The following is a 22,169-nucleotide window of genomic DNA, read 5'->3' on the forward strand; positions in this document are numbered from 1 at the left end:
ACTATTGTAAAATAATTTAATTAATGTTAGTTTTTAGTATTGTAATAATAATAATAATAATAATATGTGATTTATTCATTATTGTGTAGGTTAATTTATAAAAATAATTAATCATGTTGATGCTGAGGATTTATTTTGGTGGTGAAATACGACACGTCATAAAGGAGTAGAGTATAGTATTAGTCATCGATTCTCATTGAGTATGACTGATAAATACGGTCGGTATGATGTGAAAGGTGAAATTTATTGCCAACTTGGATATTCTGAGAATGAGTATAACCTAAAAGCACATGCACGGGTTAATGTTGGTACAACAGTCCAACGTTATTATGAGAAAATAGAAATCGTGTGCAATCAGAGTTGGAGAGGTTTTATACCCAAAGCATGTGCGCCCAAACCCAGTATACTTTTCTCGATTTATACATCGAGTTGGTTCCAATCACCGGTGAAATGTAATCGCAGTTATTCGTTGATAGTATGGTACGGGAAACATATCCATAACCTCAACAGACCCAATACAGTAATAACTATGCGAGTCCCAGTTTCTTTGAACCCTATCAGACACAGCAAACACCGAGGCAAGACCCTCGACAAATCCAACACAGTGATAACTATGTGGGTCCCAATTTGTTCTAACCCTATCAGACACAACAAACACCGAGACAAGACCTTTATCTGCATTCTTATCCCAATGTGAACGAGTTGTCACCGACCAGATATAATGCTGGGGGACGGGATTCCTTAACTCGTCCAAATTTTTTTTTACGCTGGACGGGTTAGATTATATTGTCCGGGTTTTTTTTTTCCTTTCCTCTCTGCTGAGTTTGGTTAGCGTTGTTGTTAACTAAAATTAACCCGGAGGGGATAATTAGACCCGTCCCGCTGGACGGGATAACTAAACCCGTTTTACTTATTTCTCGACAAAACTCAAAAGCTATCCCCTATTTCAATATTTTATTTATTTATTTTCTATTAATAAAAAATTCGGTATATATAACAGAGACTGACAGGTTGACCGATTATTTTATTCGTAGCATTAAAAAAGATAAAATTCTAGAGGTAGCATATCCGGGGAGGCTCGTACCGGCCCATACGAAAATTAACGATTGTTAGTATCGTATCTATACATTGCAATGAAAATATTATTAAATTGAATAGAATATAATTTTTTATTGATATTTCACTCATAATTAAGAAAAAATATATAAATATAAATAAAAAACACAAATGAAAAAAAAGAAAGAGATAAAAGAAGTATTGATTGTCTTCTTTTTCTATCAACAGACAAGGAATGTGGAAATTTTTTTTTTGCTTGCGGTGTAGTAGCATTTTTTCTATAAAGTTTGAGTCAGATTCAAATTATATTTTGAATTTTTTATGAATATATATAAAGTTATAGATAATTAATGACATGCTACAGTATAAAAGTACTAATTAAGAACACAACTATATGCAACTGAGTTGTATGAAGCGGCGAGATAGAATTTATAATAAATTACAACAATTATTTGCTATTTAAAAGTAGAGAATATTTTTTTGTAAATATTATTTATCGGATCAATAGGGAATTTGAAATCGGATCCAATAAAATATTAATGCGAATATAATAAATTAAGTGGACCCTCCTTCGTGACTTACCTAATTTGATCTAATAAAATACCAAAATTATTTTTTGCAGATTCATTAATAAATTCGGATTGAACAATCAGACTATGGATATACAATTCATTTTTAACGTTCAAACAAAATTGATAACATTTAATTATTTATAGATTTCTCACAGCAAAGCTATAGAAATATACAAGATAAATAAGGAATGAAAGAAATAAAGAAACATAATTATATCGTTAAATTGGAGAGAGAGAAATAAGAAATAAATGAAATAAGAAAAAATATTATATTACTAAATTTCATACTTAATTTGATTTTAATTGTAATGCATCGTGCGGCGAGTATGTTTTTAATTAAATTTAGACTTCTACACATTATTCAGGTGTATTCAATTAAAAGAAGACAAATTATGTAATTGAAGAGCTGAGATTAAAATTTCATGTTTCAATCGTAGCTGCTGACGGATCGAACACTCAATGTTCTTAATAATGAAATAGAGAAATGAAGATTATTGTTCTGGAGAAACGCATCGGCTCACACGTCCATTATAAATCATTCCGTTCATAACATTTTTTTTTTTTTTTTTCAGTTTTTACACTATTATAAACACGTCGGCCACATGTTTTTTTTCCACTCATTTTTTCCAGCGCTTTAAAAATATTATTCGTTACGGATAGAAGTAATCAATAAAGTTAGTTAACTAGCAAAAAAGGTTAATAAATATCTAACATTTTCACAACACCTTCTACTGTCTACCATTATTTTTTCGAAGAAAGCCATTTATTTTGGTAAGCTTCAGCTCAACTAGCAATCTGCAGTTCCATACTCAATTCTCCTCCCTACGTTCAAACCTTATGCCCGGTTTGATCGTCCACAGTGGACAGGTTGAATCATCCCGTCCAAAGTGGAAACCATGCATCTCATCCGTTGTTAGTCGTTGAGAAGTGCACTGTTCATTCTATTTGTCGACACTTTTTGCAAATGGTGCAAGTGATGTTTTTCAAATACCGTTAATAGACAAATCAAACAAAGACATGCTGGCGGGTTCAAAACTCGAATAAAAATATCTCTTATAAATATTAAATAATTAGGTGGCTTGATATCCAATTTTTACTTAAAAAAATTGAACATATTGATCCACATAATTATCATGTGATCAATCATTATAGTTCTAGAGTTAAAACATAACGAGACCCATATGTCAGCAACACGAAACAAGAACCATTGTAGATTGTGCAGCAGAGGATTTGGACATGTTCATACGGTCATACCTATGAATTGATCTCAGAATAATCAGATCATGTTAGGCCGATGAGATTTCGGTTTCGGCCCAAATACACTTTTTTCAGGCCTACATGAGTAATAATGGCTTGACTTGACCAAACAAGACCAACTCTGAGAGCTCGAAAATCGAAAACCAAGTACTCTCGCCTTCCCTCCAAAAAGGAAAGAGACGAGGAAAACCCTAACCCTCACCCTCACATTGACTGTTCTGCCAGGCGGTCCGATCCGATCCGAAATGGATTTCAACACAATCGACGGGGAGACATTGGGTCGGAGGAGAGACCGCCGCGTGAGCTTCGCCGAGACGACTGCCGTCCGTTTTTTCGATCGGGATGATTCGTCGGGCACGCCTCCCAAGAGCGACAGTAGCTCAAGGCTGTCGCCTCACTCCGACTCCGGCTGTGATGATTCGTCCAGGGACTCCAGGGAGGATGGCGACGACCTCGACGATGACGACCAGGAATATGAAGACGGATTGGCTGTGCCTCCTGTCAGGTTTATAAGGGGCATGATTGATTCCTCCCCCGGCAGTGCTTCTGCTGCCTCTGTTGCGTCTAATGATGGTTCATCTCTTCTTAATAACCTTTTTATCTTCTCCCCAATCTCCATCCCCAATTTTCTCCCTACTCAACACAACACACGCACACACAATTATTCTCTTCTAAAAGTTGTTGTTCTTAATTCAGCTACCGTTGCTATTTCAATTTTGGAAAGAAAGTCTTGCCATTCAGCACAATGCTGCCTGTGTGCGCCAGTTCATTATATTGGTCACACTGCTGTTTCCCATATTTCATAAATTAAGTATATTATGTTCTTTTTTTTTTACTAAGAAAGTACATTACAATTTTGTTTAATTTTGGAATGAGAAATCAAAGTATGGAAAGAGTTTAAGAATGATGGAGTTAGAAGTCGAGGGTAATGTAATATTTTTTGTCATTGCTTAAATAATGGGGAGCAGTGACGTGTTCCATGTAAGAACTGTTCTGCACGAGTACTCAATAACTAGCCAACAAAAGAGAAAGGGACTATGGAATTGTGGAGATAACAATTAGATTCTCAGATAAAAATAAGAGAAATTATGCTTATTTTGTTCTCGGTACCTTTTTTGTGTTTTGGCCAGATGACAACTTCTTTGGACCTGTCTCCAGGAGCTTCATGGACTCAGGGGGGGCATCAGACTCAGGAATGTCAGAAGATATTAACAATGTGACCAATGATATAACTCTCGATTCAACTGCTTTTTCGCTTCACTTCCGTAACATTGGTGGGGATGACCGCTCTGCAAACTCGGCCGGTAGCCTCCTCATGACACCAAGTGGGGACAACAAAACTCCCTTTGTCAGAGGCAGCATCAATGAACTGTCTGGAGCAAATGACCATTCTGCAAACTTGGCCGATAGCCTCCTCATTACACCTAGCGTGGACAACAAACCTCCCTTTGTCAGAGGCAGCATCGATGAATTGTCTGGAGCAAATGACACGGCTGGCAAGTTGAGGTTCTCTGCTGGTATGTCTAGTGCCGGCCTCGGTGATTTCAGCTCGGTAGCCAATTACTCAAGCGAGTATGACTATGGGGGGCTATCAGCTACTCTGAATGACATTTTACGTAAGGTTGATGACTCCATGAACCCCATTTCTCCGGTTTCTTGTCCAATTGATGTTCAGATGGATCCAAAAGGTGATGGTGCTAGGCTTCTAGCAGCAGAGGTCTGTCATCCAACTGATGCTTCAGTTGAACAGAATGCTGATGGTGCTAAGCCTCCAACAGGGAAAGATCCTCATTCAATTGATTTCTCAATTTATAAGGATGGTGATGCAGGAAAACCTCTATCAGAGGAGGTTGCCCGTCCAATTGATGTTTCAATTGATAAGAACGGTGATGGTGCTAGGTCTCTAATGGGGGAGGTTTCACATCCAATTGATGTTTCAATTGACGAGAACGGTGATAGTGCCAAGCCTCCAGCAGGGGATGTTTCTCATCCAGTTGATGTCTCAATGGATCAAAATGGTGATGGTGCTAAACCTCTAACAGGGGAGGATTCTCATCCAGTTCATTTTTCAATTGATGAGAATTATAATGGTGCTAAGTCTCTAATAGAGGGGATTTCTGGTCCAGTTGATGTTTTAATGAATCAAAATGGTGATGGTGTGAAGATTTTAAAAGGGATGGATCCTCATCCAATTGATGGATCTATTGACGAGAACAGTGATCGTGCCAAGCTTGTAACAGGAGAGGTTTCTCTTCCAGTTGATGTGTCCATGGTTGAAACTGGTGCTAAGCTTGTACAAAGGGAGGAGTTTCATCCAATTGATGTATTTATTGATAAGAATAGTGATGTTTCCAAGCTTGTAATGGGAGAGGTTTCTTTTCCAGTTGATGTGCCCAAGGTTCAAAATGTTTATGGTGCTAAGCTTCCTCAAATGGAGGATTCTCATCCAACTGATGTTTCAATTGATAGAAACGATAATGATGCTAAGCTTGTAACAGGGGAGGTTTCGCATGCAATTGATGCTTCAATGGAAAAGAATGTTAATTCTAATGAATTCCAGATGTTCGGTACATGTGCATTTGATGACAAACCAGCTAATGAGAAAGATGAGGTAAGGGGTCTCAGGGTTCTCTTCTCCCATTTATTCATTGCAATTCTTAATTATAACCAATAGAGTAAGCCCACTAATAGTGTTTTAGTATGTGGTTTTAATTAGATAAGTGACACATTTGGGTTTGTTGTCATGCCATACGAGTTGGTAGAAATATTATTAGTGGTTTAGAGAAGCTTCTACAGACCTCCCTTACTGATTACAGAGGCTAAGAAATGCAGCCTTGGACCTCAGCGTATAGTGTATACAGTTAGGTCGCTCAGGTTGAGTGCTGCATGTACTGATTGGTACCAGATCCACACCAGTCTGTTCCCCTCTCAGCTGTCACCATTTCAACATGAAACACAACCCTGAGCTTACCAAACAATTTCATGATTTTGAAAATCTGATTGTTGGTGGTTGGATTTGAAATCTTTCAAACTGTCTTTGCAGGACCATTCGGAGGACATGCACGTGGATTTTTGTTCCAATACCATTCCACAAGTAGAATCTGCCATTGCTTTGTCATCTCCACTTACGACTGTTCAACATCCTGAACGTAAACTCCCCATGGTCACCCCAAAAGTGGCATTAGTTAATGAAGAAACTTCACCTCATACCAAAATGGCTCCGCTTGGTGAAACACGTCAGTCGCCTTATATTATGTCAGAGCTCTTTAAACAAAGCGAAAGAATTTCTGCTATCGAGGAATCCATTCTTAGAGAGTTCCCGAAGGGGAGCATAGCCTCAACCCGTTTGGATTTTGAGAATGAGAATCTGCCACCTTCTCACCCCCCTGTTGAAAAAGTCATCTCTAACCAACAGTTTGATTTGGAGGAGAGAAAGAGGAAATTGCAACAATTTCTTGGGAGTATAGAAGATCACCCAGCAAAGCGTGCCAAGCCATTAGCTTATGAGAGCCAGGAGCATGATGGACACCCTCAAAATTGCAGTCTTGATTGGAGCAAGGTAAACTAGTGGTGGTAGTGCCAACTGATTCAGTTAGATGTTATTGTAAAATAATAAAAGTTGACCTACTCTGTGGGTTTAACTGGTGGCATGCTAAAGTTTGTTGAACTCTGATGATTTTGAATTCTATTAAAGTAAATTGAAGGTATGTTTGGGAAAATTGGGTCTTCGTTTTATTTTTTCAAAAACAAGCCAAGAATTAAGTGTAGACGGGCCAAGCGTGGTGGCCAGCTCCAACATAAATAAACCTGTATAATTTCCTTTTTATAATCTAGACTTATTTTGCTGTGGTCAAACATTTAAATATCCCACAAAATGAACTGCATGTAGAGAAGATCCATGACTCTTGTAAAGTTGAAGTGACTTTAGTTGTCCTTTGCTTTGCAGTTGGCTGAGGACATGTCAGAGATCACAAGGTTGTCACTTTCACCATCTATTCAGAAGCTTACTGTACAGGAGGTATGTTAATTTTCATTATGCTTTCCTCCAAGAATGAGATTTCTATATTCTTCAGGTTGTCTTTTGTGATTTTTGTCATGTAACTTCATTATCAAAGGTTTTAAATTGTCCTTGTTGTTTTTTCTCATTAAGTTTGCATTTAGTTGGGTTTTCTAATTTGGTAAATGTTTATATTTTTCTTCTCTTGTATTTCTGTCACTTATATTCTTTCTCTGAACTCTGAAATACATTAAATCCACTGCTGGCTGTATATAATGCATTTTCCCCTCTCATTTTTCAATTAAAGCTTGATTTGTTGAGTGGTATGATGGAGAAGCTTCAGTTGTCTAGAAAGTACGAGAGGCTTTCTGCTTTCCTGGTATGTTTGTGTTAATTCTATCTAATATTTGTCTGAATTAGGCCTTTTAAACTAGACCAGAGTTCCTATGTTGCATCTTAAATTAAATCGAGAAAAAGTTTTGAACCCACTTCTGGTATTGGTTGGATCGGGTGATTGGTCTACAGTATCGTTACTTTTTATATCATCAGTATTTATTCCACAGTGTTTTTTTGTTTTGTTTTAGTTGAACATTCGACTATTTCTTCAATTAATGTCTTGTTTTGAATCCTCTGATTTTCTAGATAAACTGTGATTCTGCTGATCAACGGCAACAAAGGTACCCTCAAGTTTTTTTACTATAAGTTGGCAATGACATAAATGCTTGAGAAATAAATTACCAGAGGTTTCTTCTAGGTGGAATTTCATCTGTTGCCCTGTAAAATCTCAAAATATCATGTATATTCCTGAAAAATGTGAAGGCATCCAGGGACACCTTAAAACCTAATAAACTATCTCATATCCCACTATTCAAGTAAAATATAAAACGTATCCGCTCCATTACTTTGCCAGCAAACTCAATAAGTTAAATTAAATTTTTTTTTTCTTACTGATTGAGGACCAAAGTTTAACTCCAAAAGAAAGAAAGAAAAACCGTGTAACCTTTCAGATAACAAACTAATCACATATTGATGGAATAGTAGCAGCAGGGACATCTCTGATTGTTGGCTGGTTTTATTGAGGTATTAATATATACATGAAATTTGGAGGTTTTGCAGTCCTTGGAAATTTATCCTCTTTCTAAATATTCTCTTGGTACTTGTAGTTGCTGATTGAAGCAATAAAAAATGCTGTTAGTATCAATTGTCAGTAGTCCGTTCCATTACACCTAGATACCACATGATTTCACACGAGGGTACGTAGTTAATCTATATTGCAGACACATATAACACTAGTTAGATATAAAAAACTTGCATATCATTAAAAACTTTGTTGGGTACTTGTAACTTTTTATAACAACATAATATTCAATTAATAGGGAAATGAATATGTTTATTTCGATGGAAATTATACGAGGAAGTTGTTTCTCGTTGAGGTGACAGATGGAATGTACTGACATATTGACTTGTAGGCTTGCTGATGCAAGATCATTGCATGATAAGCTTCTATATGAGAAGGCAAAGTTGGAATTGAAACGCTTGAAACTCAACAAACTATGTGTATGTATACTTGTTTGCCCACCTCCATTTGGATGAATGGAATGATACATTTATAGTCTATTTCTTTCTCTTTGCAAAAGCCTCCCCATTAAACCCCTACTTGCTGTAAGCATCCATGATTTTGGTATTTGTAGAAAGCTTAACGACAAAACAAGTGAATAACATTACTTGATGCTTAATCTTTCATTGTACTTGATAGTAAGAACTAATTTGCAATGGACCGAAAATTGAGCAGGTGGGAATTTTGAGTACAAAGGGTCCCTAGTCACCTGTGGAATGAGACATAAATTTAAGTTAAGTAATGTGCCTTTCCAAACTTAGAATATTATTGGAAGGGGAAAGTTTGTCTCAAGAAAACTCCCCATAGTCAGGTTTAACTAAAAAGGTTGTTCATCTAAAGATTGTTGTCGGCAAATGCCAAAATCTCAGGTGCATTGTGCAATTATAGAACGATGGAGTTTAGTTTGTGTTTAGAAAAATTTCTTTTCTAACTCAAGTTTACATTATTCTTTTGTAGAGTAAAGCAGAGTTGGCGCGCAAACGGGTTCAGGAGTGCCATCTTTTGAAATCAAGGATTTCAGATCTTTGTTGTTCAAGTTCAAAGGAGGCATATAAAGAACATGATTGCTTTCCAACAAATTCAATCTCTCTTACTCAGGTACGCCATCTTAAGCATGTAGCTGAGAAATGCTATGTTGAACTAACATAATCCTTTTGTGCCCTAACTGGTTTTCTATATTCATAAATTTGCAATGTGGATATGTGTGTGCATGCGTGTCTAATTGCTGTTGTATGCTATGGTAGTTAGAGATCATCTTTAAAAATAGTTATTGTTTTGTAGGATGAACAAGACAGATTAATTTCAAAGAGGCAGGCTTTGAAAGCAATTCAACAAAAAATTATAAATCTGGGTGCTGCTTTTCGTGTTTCCTGTAAGATTGTAGATCTCAGCTGTGATGATATAATCAACATTGCAAAGGAGCATCTAAAATTGAAAAATACACACAGCATTGTGCAAGGAGATGTGAAGGTAATATTGATATTTTGAAAATCTTAATAGTTTAAAGCATCATTAATTGGGGACGCTTATACATGTAATAGCTGTGAAACCACAGAAAATAATGCCTTCCCCTGTGGAAGGAGAAATATCATATATATATACCAGTGTTGTAAATAACAGTATGTGCTCGTCGGACGGATAGGGTACCGCCAAGCTATTAATCGGGAATAATCGGTCGATTAATTGGAAAAATATATGACGGTTTGATCACCGCCAATGACTAATCGGCCTAAACGGCCGTTTTTTACAACACTGATATATACTAGTAAAACATGGAAATATTGGGTATACTATTGTTCACTGTATGTTTACATCAGCAGATGAAAAACATGTGAACTATTTTTTTTTTTTAAAGGTTAGTGGCTTTAATGCCTACTAACAATTTCATTGATAAAAGAACGTGTTTACAACAAGTCAAGTGACTCTAATTCCTAGATCTACTTCTTTATTCTCACGAAATTCTCGAAATTACTCAAAATTACTCTAATTACCCTTAATCACCCTCTAAAATCCTAGAGCTACTCTTTTAATCCTACTTATATACACTCATAATCACCCTAATACCTTAATCCCCATTCGCTTGACGACCGGATCCACTCTTTCGACCGCTGCCGCGCTCCGATTAAGATGAGGACTCTACGCTCCGAGCTCCGATGATACCGTGCTCTAGGCTCTGGTCCCTCCCCTCACTCTCATTTTCCTCTTCGCTCTAGGAGGTAGAGCCAAGCGAGAGAGAGAGGGGAGGGTTTGATGTAGAGGGTAAGGTCTAGAAGGGATGGGAAGGACAAATTGGAGTGTGTGCAGTGGTAGTGGTGGGTGTGGAAGGGTGGGATGGGGGTGGGGGGGACGGCGGCTGTCTAGGTTTGGGTTTTTGAAATGGCTATGCTATCGCTCGAAGGAGTGCTCTTGTGGGTCTACCAACATGTGATCTATTTATTTTTCTTTTGTTCCTTTGCTCTGTTTTTGGTTAGTTTTACAGTTTAGTCCAAAGCTGGTGAGGACTGAGGTTTAATCAAGGAAAGGTTGCAAGGTTGAGGGTCACTTTTTGTTTTAGTTCAAAGATTTGTCTTTTTGATGGGTCTGTTGATGATGCTTATTTAGAGTTTTTGTAAACTGCAATCCTTACTTTTTATCTAACCATGCTTGTAATTCATATTCTCCTAGCTTTGGAAGCTGCATGACATAGTCAAACAGGACAAGTGGTGGGAAATTGTACTCGACTATAATTTACTTTTCCAGAGGTAGTATATCTGTTAGTCCTTGCACACTTATTTTGTTCCTATTTGGTCATGCTTTGTTTTGTTTTGTTTTGCTTGTGAAATTGCATTACATGTGTTTATTCTTAAGGTTTTTTGCAAGTTTCACCATCAAATTCTCTGTGCAAAGCTGTCCATGGTTATCGTAATTTCAATGACCCAAAACTAAATGGATCTCTTAATGTAGTTCTTGAAAAAAAAAAAAAACCATGACTTCTTTCACATTATCTCATTTATGGAACTCATGTCTTAATTGCTTGGCAAATTTTTTTAAAATAAAGAAATTAAGCAACTTCTTGTTTCAAAAGTTAATGAGGGTGAAATTTGTCCAACAAGCGTTTCTAAGTTATTTACAGTATTTGTTGAATTATTTGTTATCCACTTTGAAATTTATGTTTCTTGCAAAAATCAAAGGTTTGGAGGTTTTTCTGCAAGTTTCCTGAACTTATATGCTTATTTTTTGCATTAGCTTTTATTGTCAATTGTTTATTTGCAGGTTTACATTAGGTATCAGCAAGTCAGGCGGTATATTGGTGAACACCACATTGAACAAGGCTAAAATACTACAGGTTGCCAAAATCTTTTACATTTTACATATGCAGGCTAAATTTCTGGCTAGCCTCGCCATTTACTGATTATCAACTAAAATAGTGCTAATTTTAATCAATTTACTGATTATGAAATATTATATTGGCCCCGCTAAATTATTCTGGCTTCGTCATTGTTTGTATGCATGACTTATTATTATGCTATGGAGGGTCTTGTGTGATCTGTTGTACAGTGTGTTTATATCCGAGGGGTACACATGAAAAAATTCATGTACAGAGTGTTTATATCCTATCCTCTTTCTGTCTTATATTAGATTTGTTGTTTTCCAGGCTTTTAGGGACATGAATGCATATTCTACGATCGAGTTTGTTTTTAAAGCTAAATTAACTGGCCGTAATATTGATAGTTTGGAACTTCTTCATCAAGAGACACTGGTAAGAAATGGTTGAATATCTCTCTTTTTTTTTTCCCTTGCTTTGTATATTGCACAGTGGATATAGCTTTTTTTTCTTATCACGGTATTAACTTGTTAAGTGCCGCCTTGTTGTGCTTATTTAAAATGAGCACCCCAACTGGTTCTGCTTCATGATAGGTTCTATTTTGCAGAAAATAGGGAGTGGGGTATAGAGGATGCTTTTGCATATTTTGTGGGGGTGTGATATTGAGTACGGTTGAAAATGTCCTCTCCTTGAATTTTGTCAGCTTTGCTAACTAGATTTACCAAATGCAAACCTATGTTATACCAGGAGACGAGCTTGCTTTTAGGCAATGTGATTCATGTGCTTCATGAAGTCCAAGCAGCTAAAAGGGAGCTTTTCAATCTGATCTCTGCAAATTTCAATTGCAAGCTCAGCAATACAAGTTTGTTTTCTATTTTCATCCTCTCTTTTTTTCTATTGGCTTGCAGGTTTCATGTATTTCCCTTTGTGGTCACAACAATTTAGTTATGGCTAACATAAAATTACAACTGTTAAGATTCTTTTAAAATGATTAAAAATTCTGATTAGGCATCCTGTATGAGCTTGACTTTAGGGGAGTATTGCATTTTCTATATTATATTGGAAAGCTATCTTATAAAAAAAAACAGCCGATTAAAAATAGAAATAGAAAATAATATCTGTCGGCAAAAGAAAAATTGTGTTAAGAGTCGTATTTTTATTAAACTAGAGCTAAAACTAATATGAAGAGATACAATATAACTTGATTTTCCTTTGTGCAGATATGCTGGAGTTGCAGTTGTGCTTCGTGAACTTTAAGAGGGGGAGAAAGGTGGTTCTTTCTCTCGACCTGTCCGACCTTAGATTGTGAGTTACCTTTCATGAGATGCTTTTGTGTAATAATGTTATATTGCAAACTACTCCCAATCATTCTTTGAATTTGTAAAAGCATGAAAAGCTTCTCACATTTTATAAGATAATTGTAAATAGCACTGGATGTTTATTGTATTGAAATGGATGTATGCAGCATACATCTAACCAACCCGTCATTACTTTTTTAAGACCAAACTGAAGCAGAGTTAAGAGTCTAGTTCCAAGTTTTCTATCCACATAAGCCAACTTTTAGGTACTCGGTTGACCTTGTATAAAGATATCAAGGATAGTCTAGTTTGAACCATTTGCTTTATTCAAGCTGGACCATACCTTTCTGTTAATCCATAGCTAAAGAATGATGGGTTGTTACTTGTTAGTAGCAGGTGCAATAATGTTGGATGCTATCAATGAATCCATTGTAGTATTAGTTGGTGGTTTTAACATTTTGGTTTATTATTATTGTGAGCAGTGCGATGTATCCATCTGTGTCGTCTGAGTTGCACATTGAGATAGACGCAACTATGACTACATTTGATGAGGTGCTTTTAAAGGAAATTAAGGCTCTAGTTCAAAGGCTTCCAACTGGTCGTTTGATGGTTTTGAGGCTCTGCCGAGAAGTTTCTCAATATGTTCATTCTTCCTACAAGTAGCAATCTTTCTTTTTCTTCTGTCTTAAATTGAATGTGAACACTAAACAGAATACTGACATGTACGAGTCTCAGCTTTCCTCATTTCTAATGTCCTGTATAATTCAAAGTAAACTAATTTCATCAGTGCGTAGACTTAGAGCTAGTGTCATTCTTTTCAATCTGTATGTTTTATTCAGTCATAAAAGGGTTTCATCTGTTTGAGGCATGCTAACGGGAGATGAAAGAGCAATCCCCAACATCTGGCTTGCCCATCAATGGGCCCAACCACATGGATCTGCTAGTTTGTTTTTCATGATTGTTTTCAAAGTAAATTTCGCTGGAGGTGACTAAACTTTCTCACAAATTAGTCACTCAAGTTTAATTTGTTCATTTTTAGTCACTTAACTTTTTAATCTACATTACTCTGCCATCCTCTAGATTGTAGATTGTATTTAGTTAGGATTTTATCTCGTCTAAGTAACCAAACAAAAACCTTAACCTTAATCTTAAGTGGTATTTTAGCCATTCAAAGAGTATTGTAAGTATTGGTTGTAACACCTCTAAAAGAAAGCCATTTATATAGAGATTTAGAAGAAGTCCATCTCCGAATGATTCTGATAGGTGAAGAGTTTAAAGAATGAGAAGGGAAAAGGCCTAATAATTGGATTCATTCAGATAATATAATACTCATAAATTGCCTATTAAATTGCAAGTTAAAAGGGAAATTAGTAAACACCTCTGCTACAGTAATATTAGGATTAGAAGAGATTCTAAAAAGTTTAGAAAAAACATAATATAAAGAGCAATTTTCAATACCATGCTATTTATCTAACTAAAAAGGAGTAGAAACACCATTGTCAACAATTCGACTAATTCTCATATCAAAGATTTGCACTAAATCTAATATAATATAGTAGTTCAAAATGAAGAAAAATCCGGTATTAGCTAAATCATTTACATCATATTTTGCAACAAGGATAGATTTCCTTTGATTAGAGCAATTTCCAATACCATGCCAAAATGTAGTGCAGTGTGAAGTATGTAAAATTTGATTGAACATATATTCTTTGATTAGAATTTAAATTTGAGAAATGAATGGTTTTATTGGTTATATTATAAGAAAGAAAGTAGGGGGTTCTGGGTTCTCCCGTGTCCTCCCGTGGTCTCCCATTGATACCATGTGTCCTCCAGTGGTCTCCTTTTGGGAGATTCTGGGACCACGGCCTTGTGCACTCTTGCTCTGGAGATAACTGGAAAAGTGTTGGATTTAGATAACGTGGTAACCGCATGTCAATTCTGTGTCGACATAGTGTTGCTGCCTTACGCCATTCTCGCTCATGTGTTTGTTCCTTTCTAGTTCTACCTTATTTTTGGCGCTCTTATGAGTGAGTCAATACTAGGCTACTAGCTCCCAAACTTTTATCTAGTAGTATATGTAAAGCTCAGTACTAATGTTTTTATTCTTCCTCCATGCATGCGCCTCTCAGTCAGTGGTAATTAGATCCGAATTTTTTATTAATAGAAATAAAATAAATTAAATATCGAAAAAGAGGAATACCTTTGAGTTTTTGCGAAAAGTAGGTAGACCGGGTTTTGTAAACCCGTCCCACCGGACGGGTCTAATTATCCCGTCCGGGTTATTTTCCGTTAATCACTACGTTAATCCACTTCACCGTAAAAAAAAGAAAAAGAAACCCGGACGGTTTGCTTTATCCCGTCCCGTCCCGGCGCCAAAAAAAAAAAGAAAAAGTCCGGACGGTTTGCTCGAACCCGTTCCGGCGCAAAAATAAAAAATACCCGGACGCTATGCTTAAACCCGTCCGGGGATTCTTTTATACTCCAGCCGTCGTTTTAATCTTCCCCACGCAGAAGTCTCGCTCACTTTCACTTAAATAGCAGAAGACGAAGATAACGTTCAGACAGAGACAGAAGCTCATCAGACTCAGACAGAGAGAGGTGATTGTTGTTGATAGCGAAATTAAATTTCAAACAGGTAACATTAAAATTATATTTTATGCTGTGTTATTCAGTATTTTTTGTAAAATAATTTAATTAATATTAGTTTTTATTAATGTAATAATAATAATATATAATTTATTCATCCATTGTACCATGTAATCTTCGAGCTTCTGCAGTTCGTTGCGGAAGTAACTAACTCCACTCCGATTGTGACCTTGGCGATAATCATGGAGACAACACCACTTATCTCCGAATGCTGGACACTCTAGCTCATTTGGATTGGCCCAATTTGGACTCCAATCATTTAAGGGACGAGGACAGCCGGTCGGTAAACGAGACCAACACCAATGTTGTAGAAGCACAGTTGGCCCTGACATAAGCTTTGTTTTACGCTGAACCGCAACACAAAGGCTTCTGTAGAGATAAGCTAGAACAGCTCCACCCCAGTTGTACTGTTCCGGGGAATCAAGATCTTGTAGAAATTGCAAATACATTGCCGGAACCGAATCTCCCGACGAATCAGCAAAAAACATAGACCCGAAAAAATCGAGTACATACGCCCTTGTGTACTGGCGTATCTGCTCCTCTGTCGGCTCACCCGGGTGCGTATTTGGCATTGCAGCAAATCGAATAGGCAACTCCTTCAAACTTATAGCATACCCAGAAGTCGTTCGAACCTCTTGCGTGTCGTTTGGCCCCGATCTCTTTTTCTTTTTAAGCACTGCACTTGCGGTCCCATTTCCAAGAAGTTGATCCACTAAGATAGACCAAGTACGGTATGAAGCACCTGTCACCGGTAACCCTACGATCGGCAGCGCCCAGAGACAAGAAACATCCTGCAGCGTAATTGTCATCTCTCCCACGGGAAGATGAAAACTGTGGGTCTCTGGTCTCCATCGCTCCACGAGACCAGCGAGGAGTGCTGGATCAATTTTTATGTGAGCCATTTGAGAAACCTGATACAAACCGAGTCTAAGCAAGAATGGTTTGCAAAGGTCGTTGTACTTAATCCCAGTCCAGATACCTCGAGGGTCCACTCCTACATCTCTGTAATCCTGTCAATGTTATACAATTTAATTAAAGTAAAATGTTGTAATTCAAATAGTTATATCATTCTATAAAAAAAACAAAATTATATGATTCATGGAGTAACTTACATCATCATGGATTCGTGAGACCTTATGTTGGTCATGCGGCATCCATAATAAATTGCTAAAATTATTTGCTGACCATGCCGATTCAAAACCAAAATCATCATGTGCAGCTGCAGCATGTGAAGGGCCACCCTGATCACGACTGGTTGACATTTTGCATGCATGATATTTAAAAAAAAAAATAACAATCTAAATTTACTAACCACTAATATTATTAAATAAATTACTAAATTAAGAATAGAACTGAACCGAACCGAACCAAACCGAACTTGGCAAACCACTAATAAAAATTAAGAATATTATTAAACAAATTACTAAAATTACTAACCACTAATAAAAATTAATGACATTCTGCATGCATGATATTCTTGAAACCGAACCGAACTTGGCAAACCAAAGTTATCATTCAGTTTTAAAAATAGAACCGAACCGACCCGAATTAGCATTGCAACCAAACCGAACCAAAGTTTTATTTCGGTTTGCTCGGTTTGTTCGATTTAATTTAGGTTTTAATTTTTTTTCAAATCGAACCGAACCGAAGTTATAATTCGATTTTGAAAAACCAACCGAATTGATCTAATAAACTGAAATAACCGAACTAATTCGGTCCAAAACCGAACCGTTTGAACACTCCTAATTAATTCTTTTAAAATGCAATTAACAAATTAATTAAGTTTACTATAATCAATAGTTTGATAACAAATCAAATTAGAAATTAACACATTTCTATACTAATTTAATTTAATTATATTTAAAACAAACCTGAAATAATCAATGACAGAGACGGTTTGCGGGGGAAAATTTTACAAAAGATCCGGACGGGTTGCGTTAGTCCGTCCCATGCGCTGATCTGTTGCCTACGGAGCGGAGCGAGTGGTCGTCCCAGAGAAGAGAAGCAGAAGCCGCGGAAGAAGAAAGAATGGGAGTAAAAAAGAGAGTGGGGGACGGGTTAAGAGGACCCGTCCAGGTTTTTTTTTTTTTTTTTTTTACGGGTTGGGACGGGATTCTTAAACCCGTCCAGAGTTTTTTTTTTTTTTTACGCAGCGGGACGGGACGCTTAAACCCGTCCAGGATTTTTTTTTTTTTCCGTGATGGTGGTTAAGGCGTAAGATGATTAACCGGAACGGGGCATTTGGATCCGTCCGGTGGGACGGGTTGTTACGACCCGATCTACCTAGTTTTGGCAAAAAAATTAAAGTAATATTCTTTTTAAATATTTATTTTATTTTATTTCTATTAATAAAAAAATTCGGGTAACTAGATAGCTACATGAGCTAATTAGCTATGAAGACTTGGGGGATGACACTTACATATGTCATTTTTTATTGTTAGTACTTAAATTTAAGGATAAAGATGATTAAGTTGCTTGCTTTGTTTTATTCTTCTTATTTTATGACAACTTATATTATAAATTAAATTAATCTCTCTAGAAAAATAAGATGTTGAAAAGTAAACATCTATCTATAATAACGGACCTTACAAACAGAGTAAAATGTGATGTAAGTTAATATGTCTGAAAAAATAAAATAGCTTATTCTGCATTAATTCACTTCTTATGATATCTTACTTCATATTACTCTATTTAATATTTATTTTAGTTTTCATTTAAAAGCTTAAGTTTAAGTGTCTATTTAATATTTATTTTAGTTTTCATTTAAAAGCTTAAGTTTAAGTGTGGAGTAAGAAGTACTCACACTTCTTACTTCTCACCCAAACATAACTTAAAATCTCTAATTCTCATGACTTAATGTCATTGTATGGCATAAATACATAATAAGCCAAATGATATTTTTTATTGACAGGTAATATCACGCAATTATCATATTTAGGGTAAATTTCTCCATAGGTCACTAAAATTTGTACTTTGTCATGAATTGGTCACTTAACTTTTCATTTGTTCCAAATTGGTCATTTCATAATTTTTCCATCCAAAATGCTAACATAATATTCTCATTATGTTAGTATTTTGGACGGAATATGCTCATTCCGTTAGTATTTTGGACGGAATAAGCATATTCCATTAGCATCTTGGATGGAATGGGCATATTCCGTTAGCAATTTGGACAGAAAAATTATAGAGTGACTGATTTGGAATAAATGAAAAGTTGAGTGACTTGATTGAGACAAATCAAAGTTGAGTGACCAATTCGTGACAAAATACAAAGTTTAGTGACCTCCGGTGAAATTTACCCTCATATTTAATAAAAGTTAGTCGTAGTCAAATGTATAAGAAAATACAATAATAATTTTTTTATTTAGTATAACTATTTTTTAAAAACATTGTAATTTTCGATTAGCGTTTTTGTCTAATCCATCCTACTATATTCGGAACCCATTAAAATGAAAATGCTTGGTAAGAACTTGCTTTTGATATAGTGGCAAAGGCATATGGCTCCTATGTGGGAGGTCATGGGTTCGAAACCTACAAATGAGAAAATCTTCTATAATATATATAGGAGTTTGAAAATGTGTTGGATGGCTTGATCTCCAACCCATGATTTAAAAAAAAAAAAAATGCATGGTGAACCTTAAGAGAAAATTTTGCCGCCGACAATTCAAATATACATACGATATAAAATAAAGTGTGAGTCATGTACAAATTATCTAATAAGTATTCGTTGTTTGAGCCGGTGCTTTCATCTAGTAGATGCAACCATTATTTAGTTTATCCGCTTCGTGGATCTAGTCATCGCTCTTCGCATCGTCCTTCTGGGAGTTTTTATTCTCCAATACCAACGGTTCGCTTTTTCTTACCCTCTCTTGAGCTCTTCTTCCCCCCTTTGGCAATGGAAGAGTGGGTGAAACGAGTTGTACATATAGTTACTTTATATATATATATTAGAATAAATGTTCAGTTAGGAAATAAATGTCAGTTTTTGTGATGATGATGATGATATGCGATGTTTTGTGCTGCTTTCAGCCTCATCTTCTTCTTTTTCTGTTTCAAGGTTACTGTCCTAGACTGGTTGATTTAGTTTCCAATTTGGTTTGATTTAGTGCCTGCTTAGCTGATGGGTGACTGTTCTCAAGGGTGGACCTAGGATTTTCATCCGGGGGGGGGGGGGCAAAAAAAATATCGAATCGAATTTAAATAGCTTATCGGATTTAAACCCATTAACTAATTGGGTACTTGATAAAAAAATAATATTTTGACTTATATTTTCCAATAGCCTGAATTATAATTTCTGATCCTATAACTTATAATTAATATTAACAATCATAATTCAAAAAATTTATTTTGATTTTAACACTAAATTTAATCCGAATTACAAATCAAACATCCATAGGGGGGCAAAGTCAATCGGTACCAATGGATCACCATTAAAACTCAAAATCCAGGGAGAGGCGGCTGCCCCCCCCCCCCCCCCCCCCCCCCCCCTGTGCTATAGTAGATCCACCCCTAACCGTCCTGGTCTGGTCAATTCAGTTCCCGGTTGGGTTTAGAGTCAGTGCCTTCTCGGCTATGATATGCATACAGAGGGCACTATCGCTAGGCTCTCATCACTCTAATCAAGCAAGGATGATCAATTTGTGTCCACATGATGCACATACCCTTGTACGTTTTTTATTTTGTTTAGCTGTATGTTTTTCACAAACACTAGTTGTCTAATCTTATGAAACAACTATTTTGTAACTTTTTTTATCAATCAAACTGCTTATGACTTTTCAACCAAAAACAAAAATCGTGTTATATTTCAAATTAATTTTCACATTGTTTACATTTTTTAAATTGTTGCGCACTATAATAGTATTTCCTATTGGCTAGCAAACTGGAAGAAGTGTCCCTTCGAAAAGCCAAATCATTTCCCCGTAAAAAATATAAATTAAGAAAATTAATCTTCAAATAAATTCTGATGCCCGTTACTTTGTTAACATTGAGATATATTCTCTATCCTCCATCACTATCTATTCTTCTTTTGTTGGATCGTATTTAATAAATCTATAAAGTGAAACATAGGGAAATAACACATTGGCGTATTAATTTATTGGATCATATTTGATGGATATATAAAGTGAAAAAAGGAAAAAAAATACACATTAACGAAATCAAATGAAATCCAACGAATCAAGTGATCTCAGTGAATTTTCGCAAGTAGATTCAAATACCTTCATTTTTTGTTGTTTCTTCATGTCTTTATTTTATAAATATTAATAATTTAACATTTGAAACTCAAACATTAAAATAAAACTATTCAATTTGATCTATATTATTTTTTTCTATACACATATTAAATATTATGTCATTTCGACATTGTATTTATGGTATCGAGAACTTGCAAAAATATATCGATACGAATAAATTCATTACAACTTATTAATCTATATAAAAACAAAACAAAAAAATGATATTTTTTTAAGTGCGCATATATAAAATAATATAAATTATATAAGTTAAAAAAATATTATTATAAAAGCGTGATAGACATAAAAAAATGAGATATTTAAATCATCCACTGTCCACCTTGCAAAACACTTCAAATTGTATAAATTTTAAACTTCTCTAAGAAATTCTTAAAAGGCCTTCTTTTATCTCTATCTAACATCGTCTAAGATTGTATTTAAAAGACACAAAAAGGTTTCACATAAATCATCACCGCGTACTTTAAACTAAAACAACTCGTGTATAATATAATTATCACCATCTCAGGAAGAGGAAAGTAATCTAATTCGTATTTCATAAACTTCAGCTTCAGCAGCACATAACATGCATTAACCTATACATGGAAATCAGTAACATGCATTGTATTAAACTATTAATTAATTTGTGCATCTGCATATGCTATCTATTTTATGGCCATTTTATTTGTAGTTTAATAAATATAAAATTTTATTTTAATAAAATTGTTTTCAAAATGTCATGTTAGCATAAATATTAATTCCTATTTGTTCATTTATCTCAAAAATTGAGATGTACGAGATTTTTTTTTTAATCTTTGAAACACTAAAACCAATCAAAATTAATTACATAAATACATTACTTTAAAATTAGCTTCTATTATTTTTTGTTTTAATTTAATCTAATTCCATAAATATATTTAGATGCTCTACAAATCAGATGGGACGAAAACCTCCAACCTTTTATAAATAAATAAAGGGTCAGTAATGCATGAGCATGAAGATGATCCTGATCCCAAATAAAGCTGAAGAACGTGAAAAAGCAAACAAACGACAAGGAATAAAAAAAAGTCTTTGTCCTTTTTAAATTATAAAATTCAAACCTACAAAAATAAAAAGAATGACTCGTTTCTATTAAATATAGCAAGATCAAATTTATTGATTCTTATTCGTTAATTTTTCTTTCCTTTTAAACACTCCACATAGAATTTGCAAAAAAAGAAAAAAAAAGTTATGGATCGAATTTAGTGAGTCTGATTCATAAAATAGTTGATTTTCTGTGATACAAAATTCTTTGTATCTACTAATACAAAGAGTTTGGTGCCGCAGAAAATCAATTAGAAAATGCATGGATCGAGACCGTAATTTCAATTCATAAAGTGATTGATTTTCTGCGGCACAAAACCCTCTGTATTCGTAGAGTTTTATGGATCAGAATCATTGAGTCCGATCCATAAATTTTTCTTTTTCCTTTGCTGCAGTCCAAAAGAAAAATCAATGGACCAACTCAATAAATTGGATCTAAATTTGATAGAAACAAGACACCCTTTCTATTTCTGTACTTCCGAATTTCATAATTTTTATGAATAATTTTCTTTTTCTCCAAATGTGTTGCAAATTTTAAAAGAAATTCTTTAAAATAAGTGTTACCTTATAATTACTTAATTAAGATCGAGATATATTTAAAACTTGATAAT

General features: G+C 35.3%; 1 protein-coding gene across 2 annotated transcripts; it reads left to right on the forward strand.

Moving 5' to 3' along the window:
• Positions 1-3,048: 3,048 nt before the first annotated feature.
• On the forward strand, positions 3,049-13,458 carry LOC144564471 (uncharacterized). Of its 2 annotated transcripts, XM_078314066.1 has the most exons (15): positions 3,051-3,458; positions 4,016-5,496; positions 5,929-6,444; positions 6,832-6,903; positions 7,190-7,261; positions 7,525-7,559; positions 8,352-8,439; positions 8,957-9,097; positions 9,281-9,469; positions 10,664-10,740; positions 11,252-11,324; positions 11,634-11,738; positions 12,051-12,165; positions 12,524-12,608; positions 13,084-13,458. In XM_078314066.1, exons 1-15 carry the CDS (start codon positions 3,131-3,133, stop codon positions 13,262-13,264), a joined length of 3,558 nt encoding a protein of 1,185 aa, XP_078170192.1. In that variant the 5' UTR covers positions 3,051-3,130; the 3' UTR covers positions 13,265-13,458. The 2 variants fall into 2 exon arrangements, with proteins under 2 accessions (XP_078170193.1, XP_078170192.1); XM_078314067.1 differs by lacking the exon at positions 11,634-11,738 and having other exon boundaries at positions 3,049-3,458.
• Positions 13,459-22,169: the final 8,711 nt, after the last annotated feature.

This window comes from Carex rostrata, chromosome 13 (assembly GCF_964058835.1).
Source record: "Carex rostrata chromosome 13, lpCarRost1.2, whole genome shotgun sequence".
Taxonomy (NCBI): Eukaryota; Viridiplantae; Streptophyta; class Magnoliopsida; order Poales; family Cyperaceae; genus Carex; species Carex rostrata.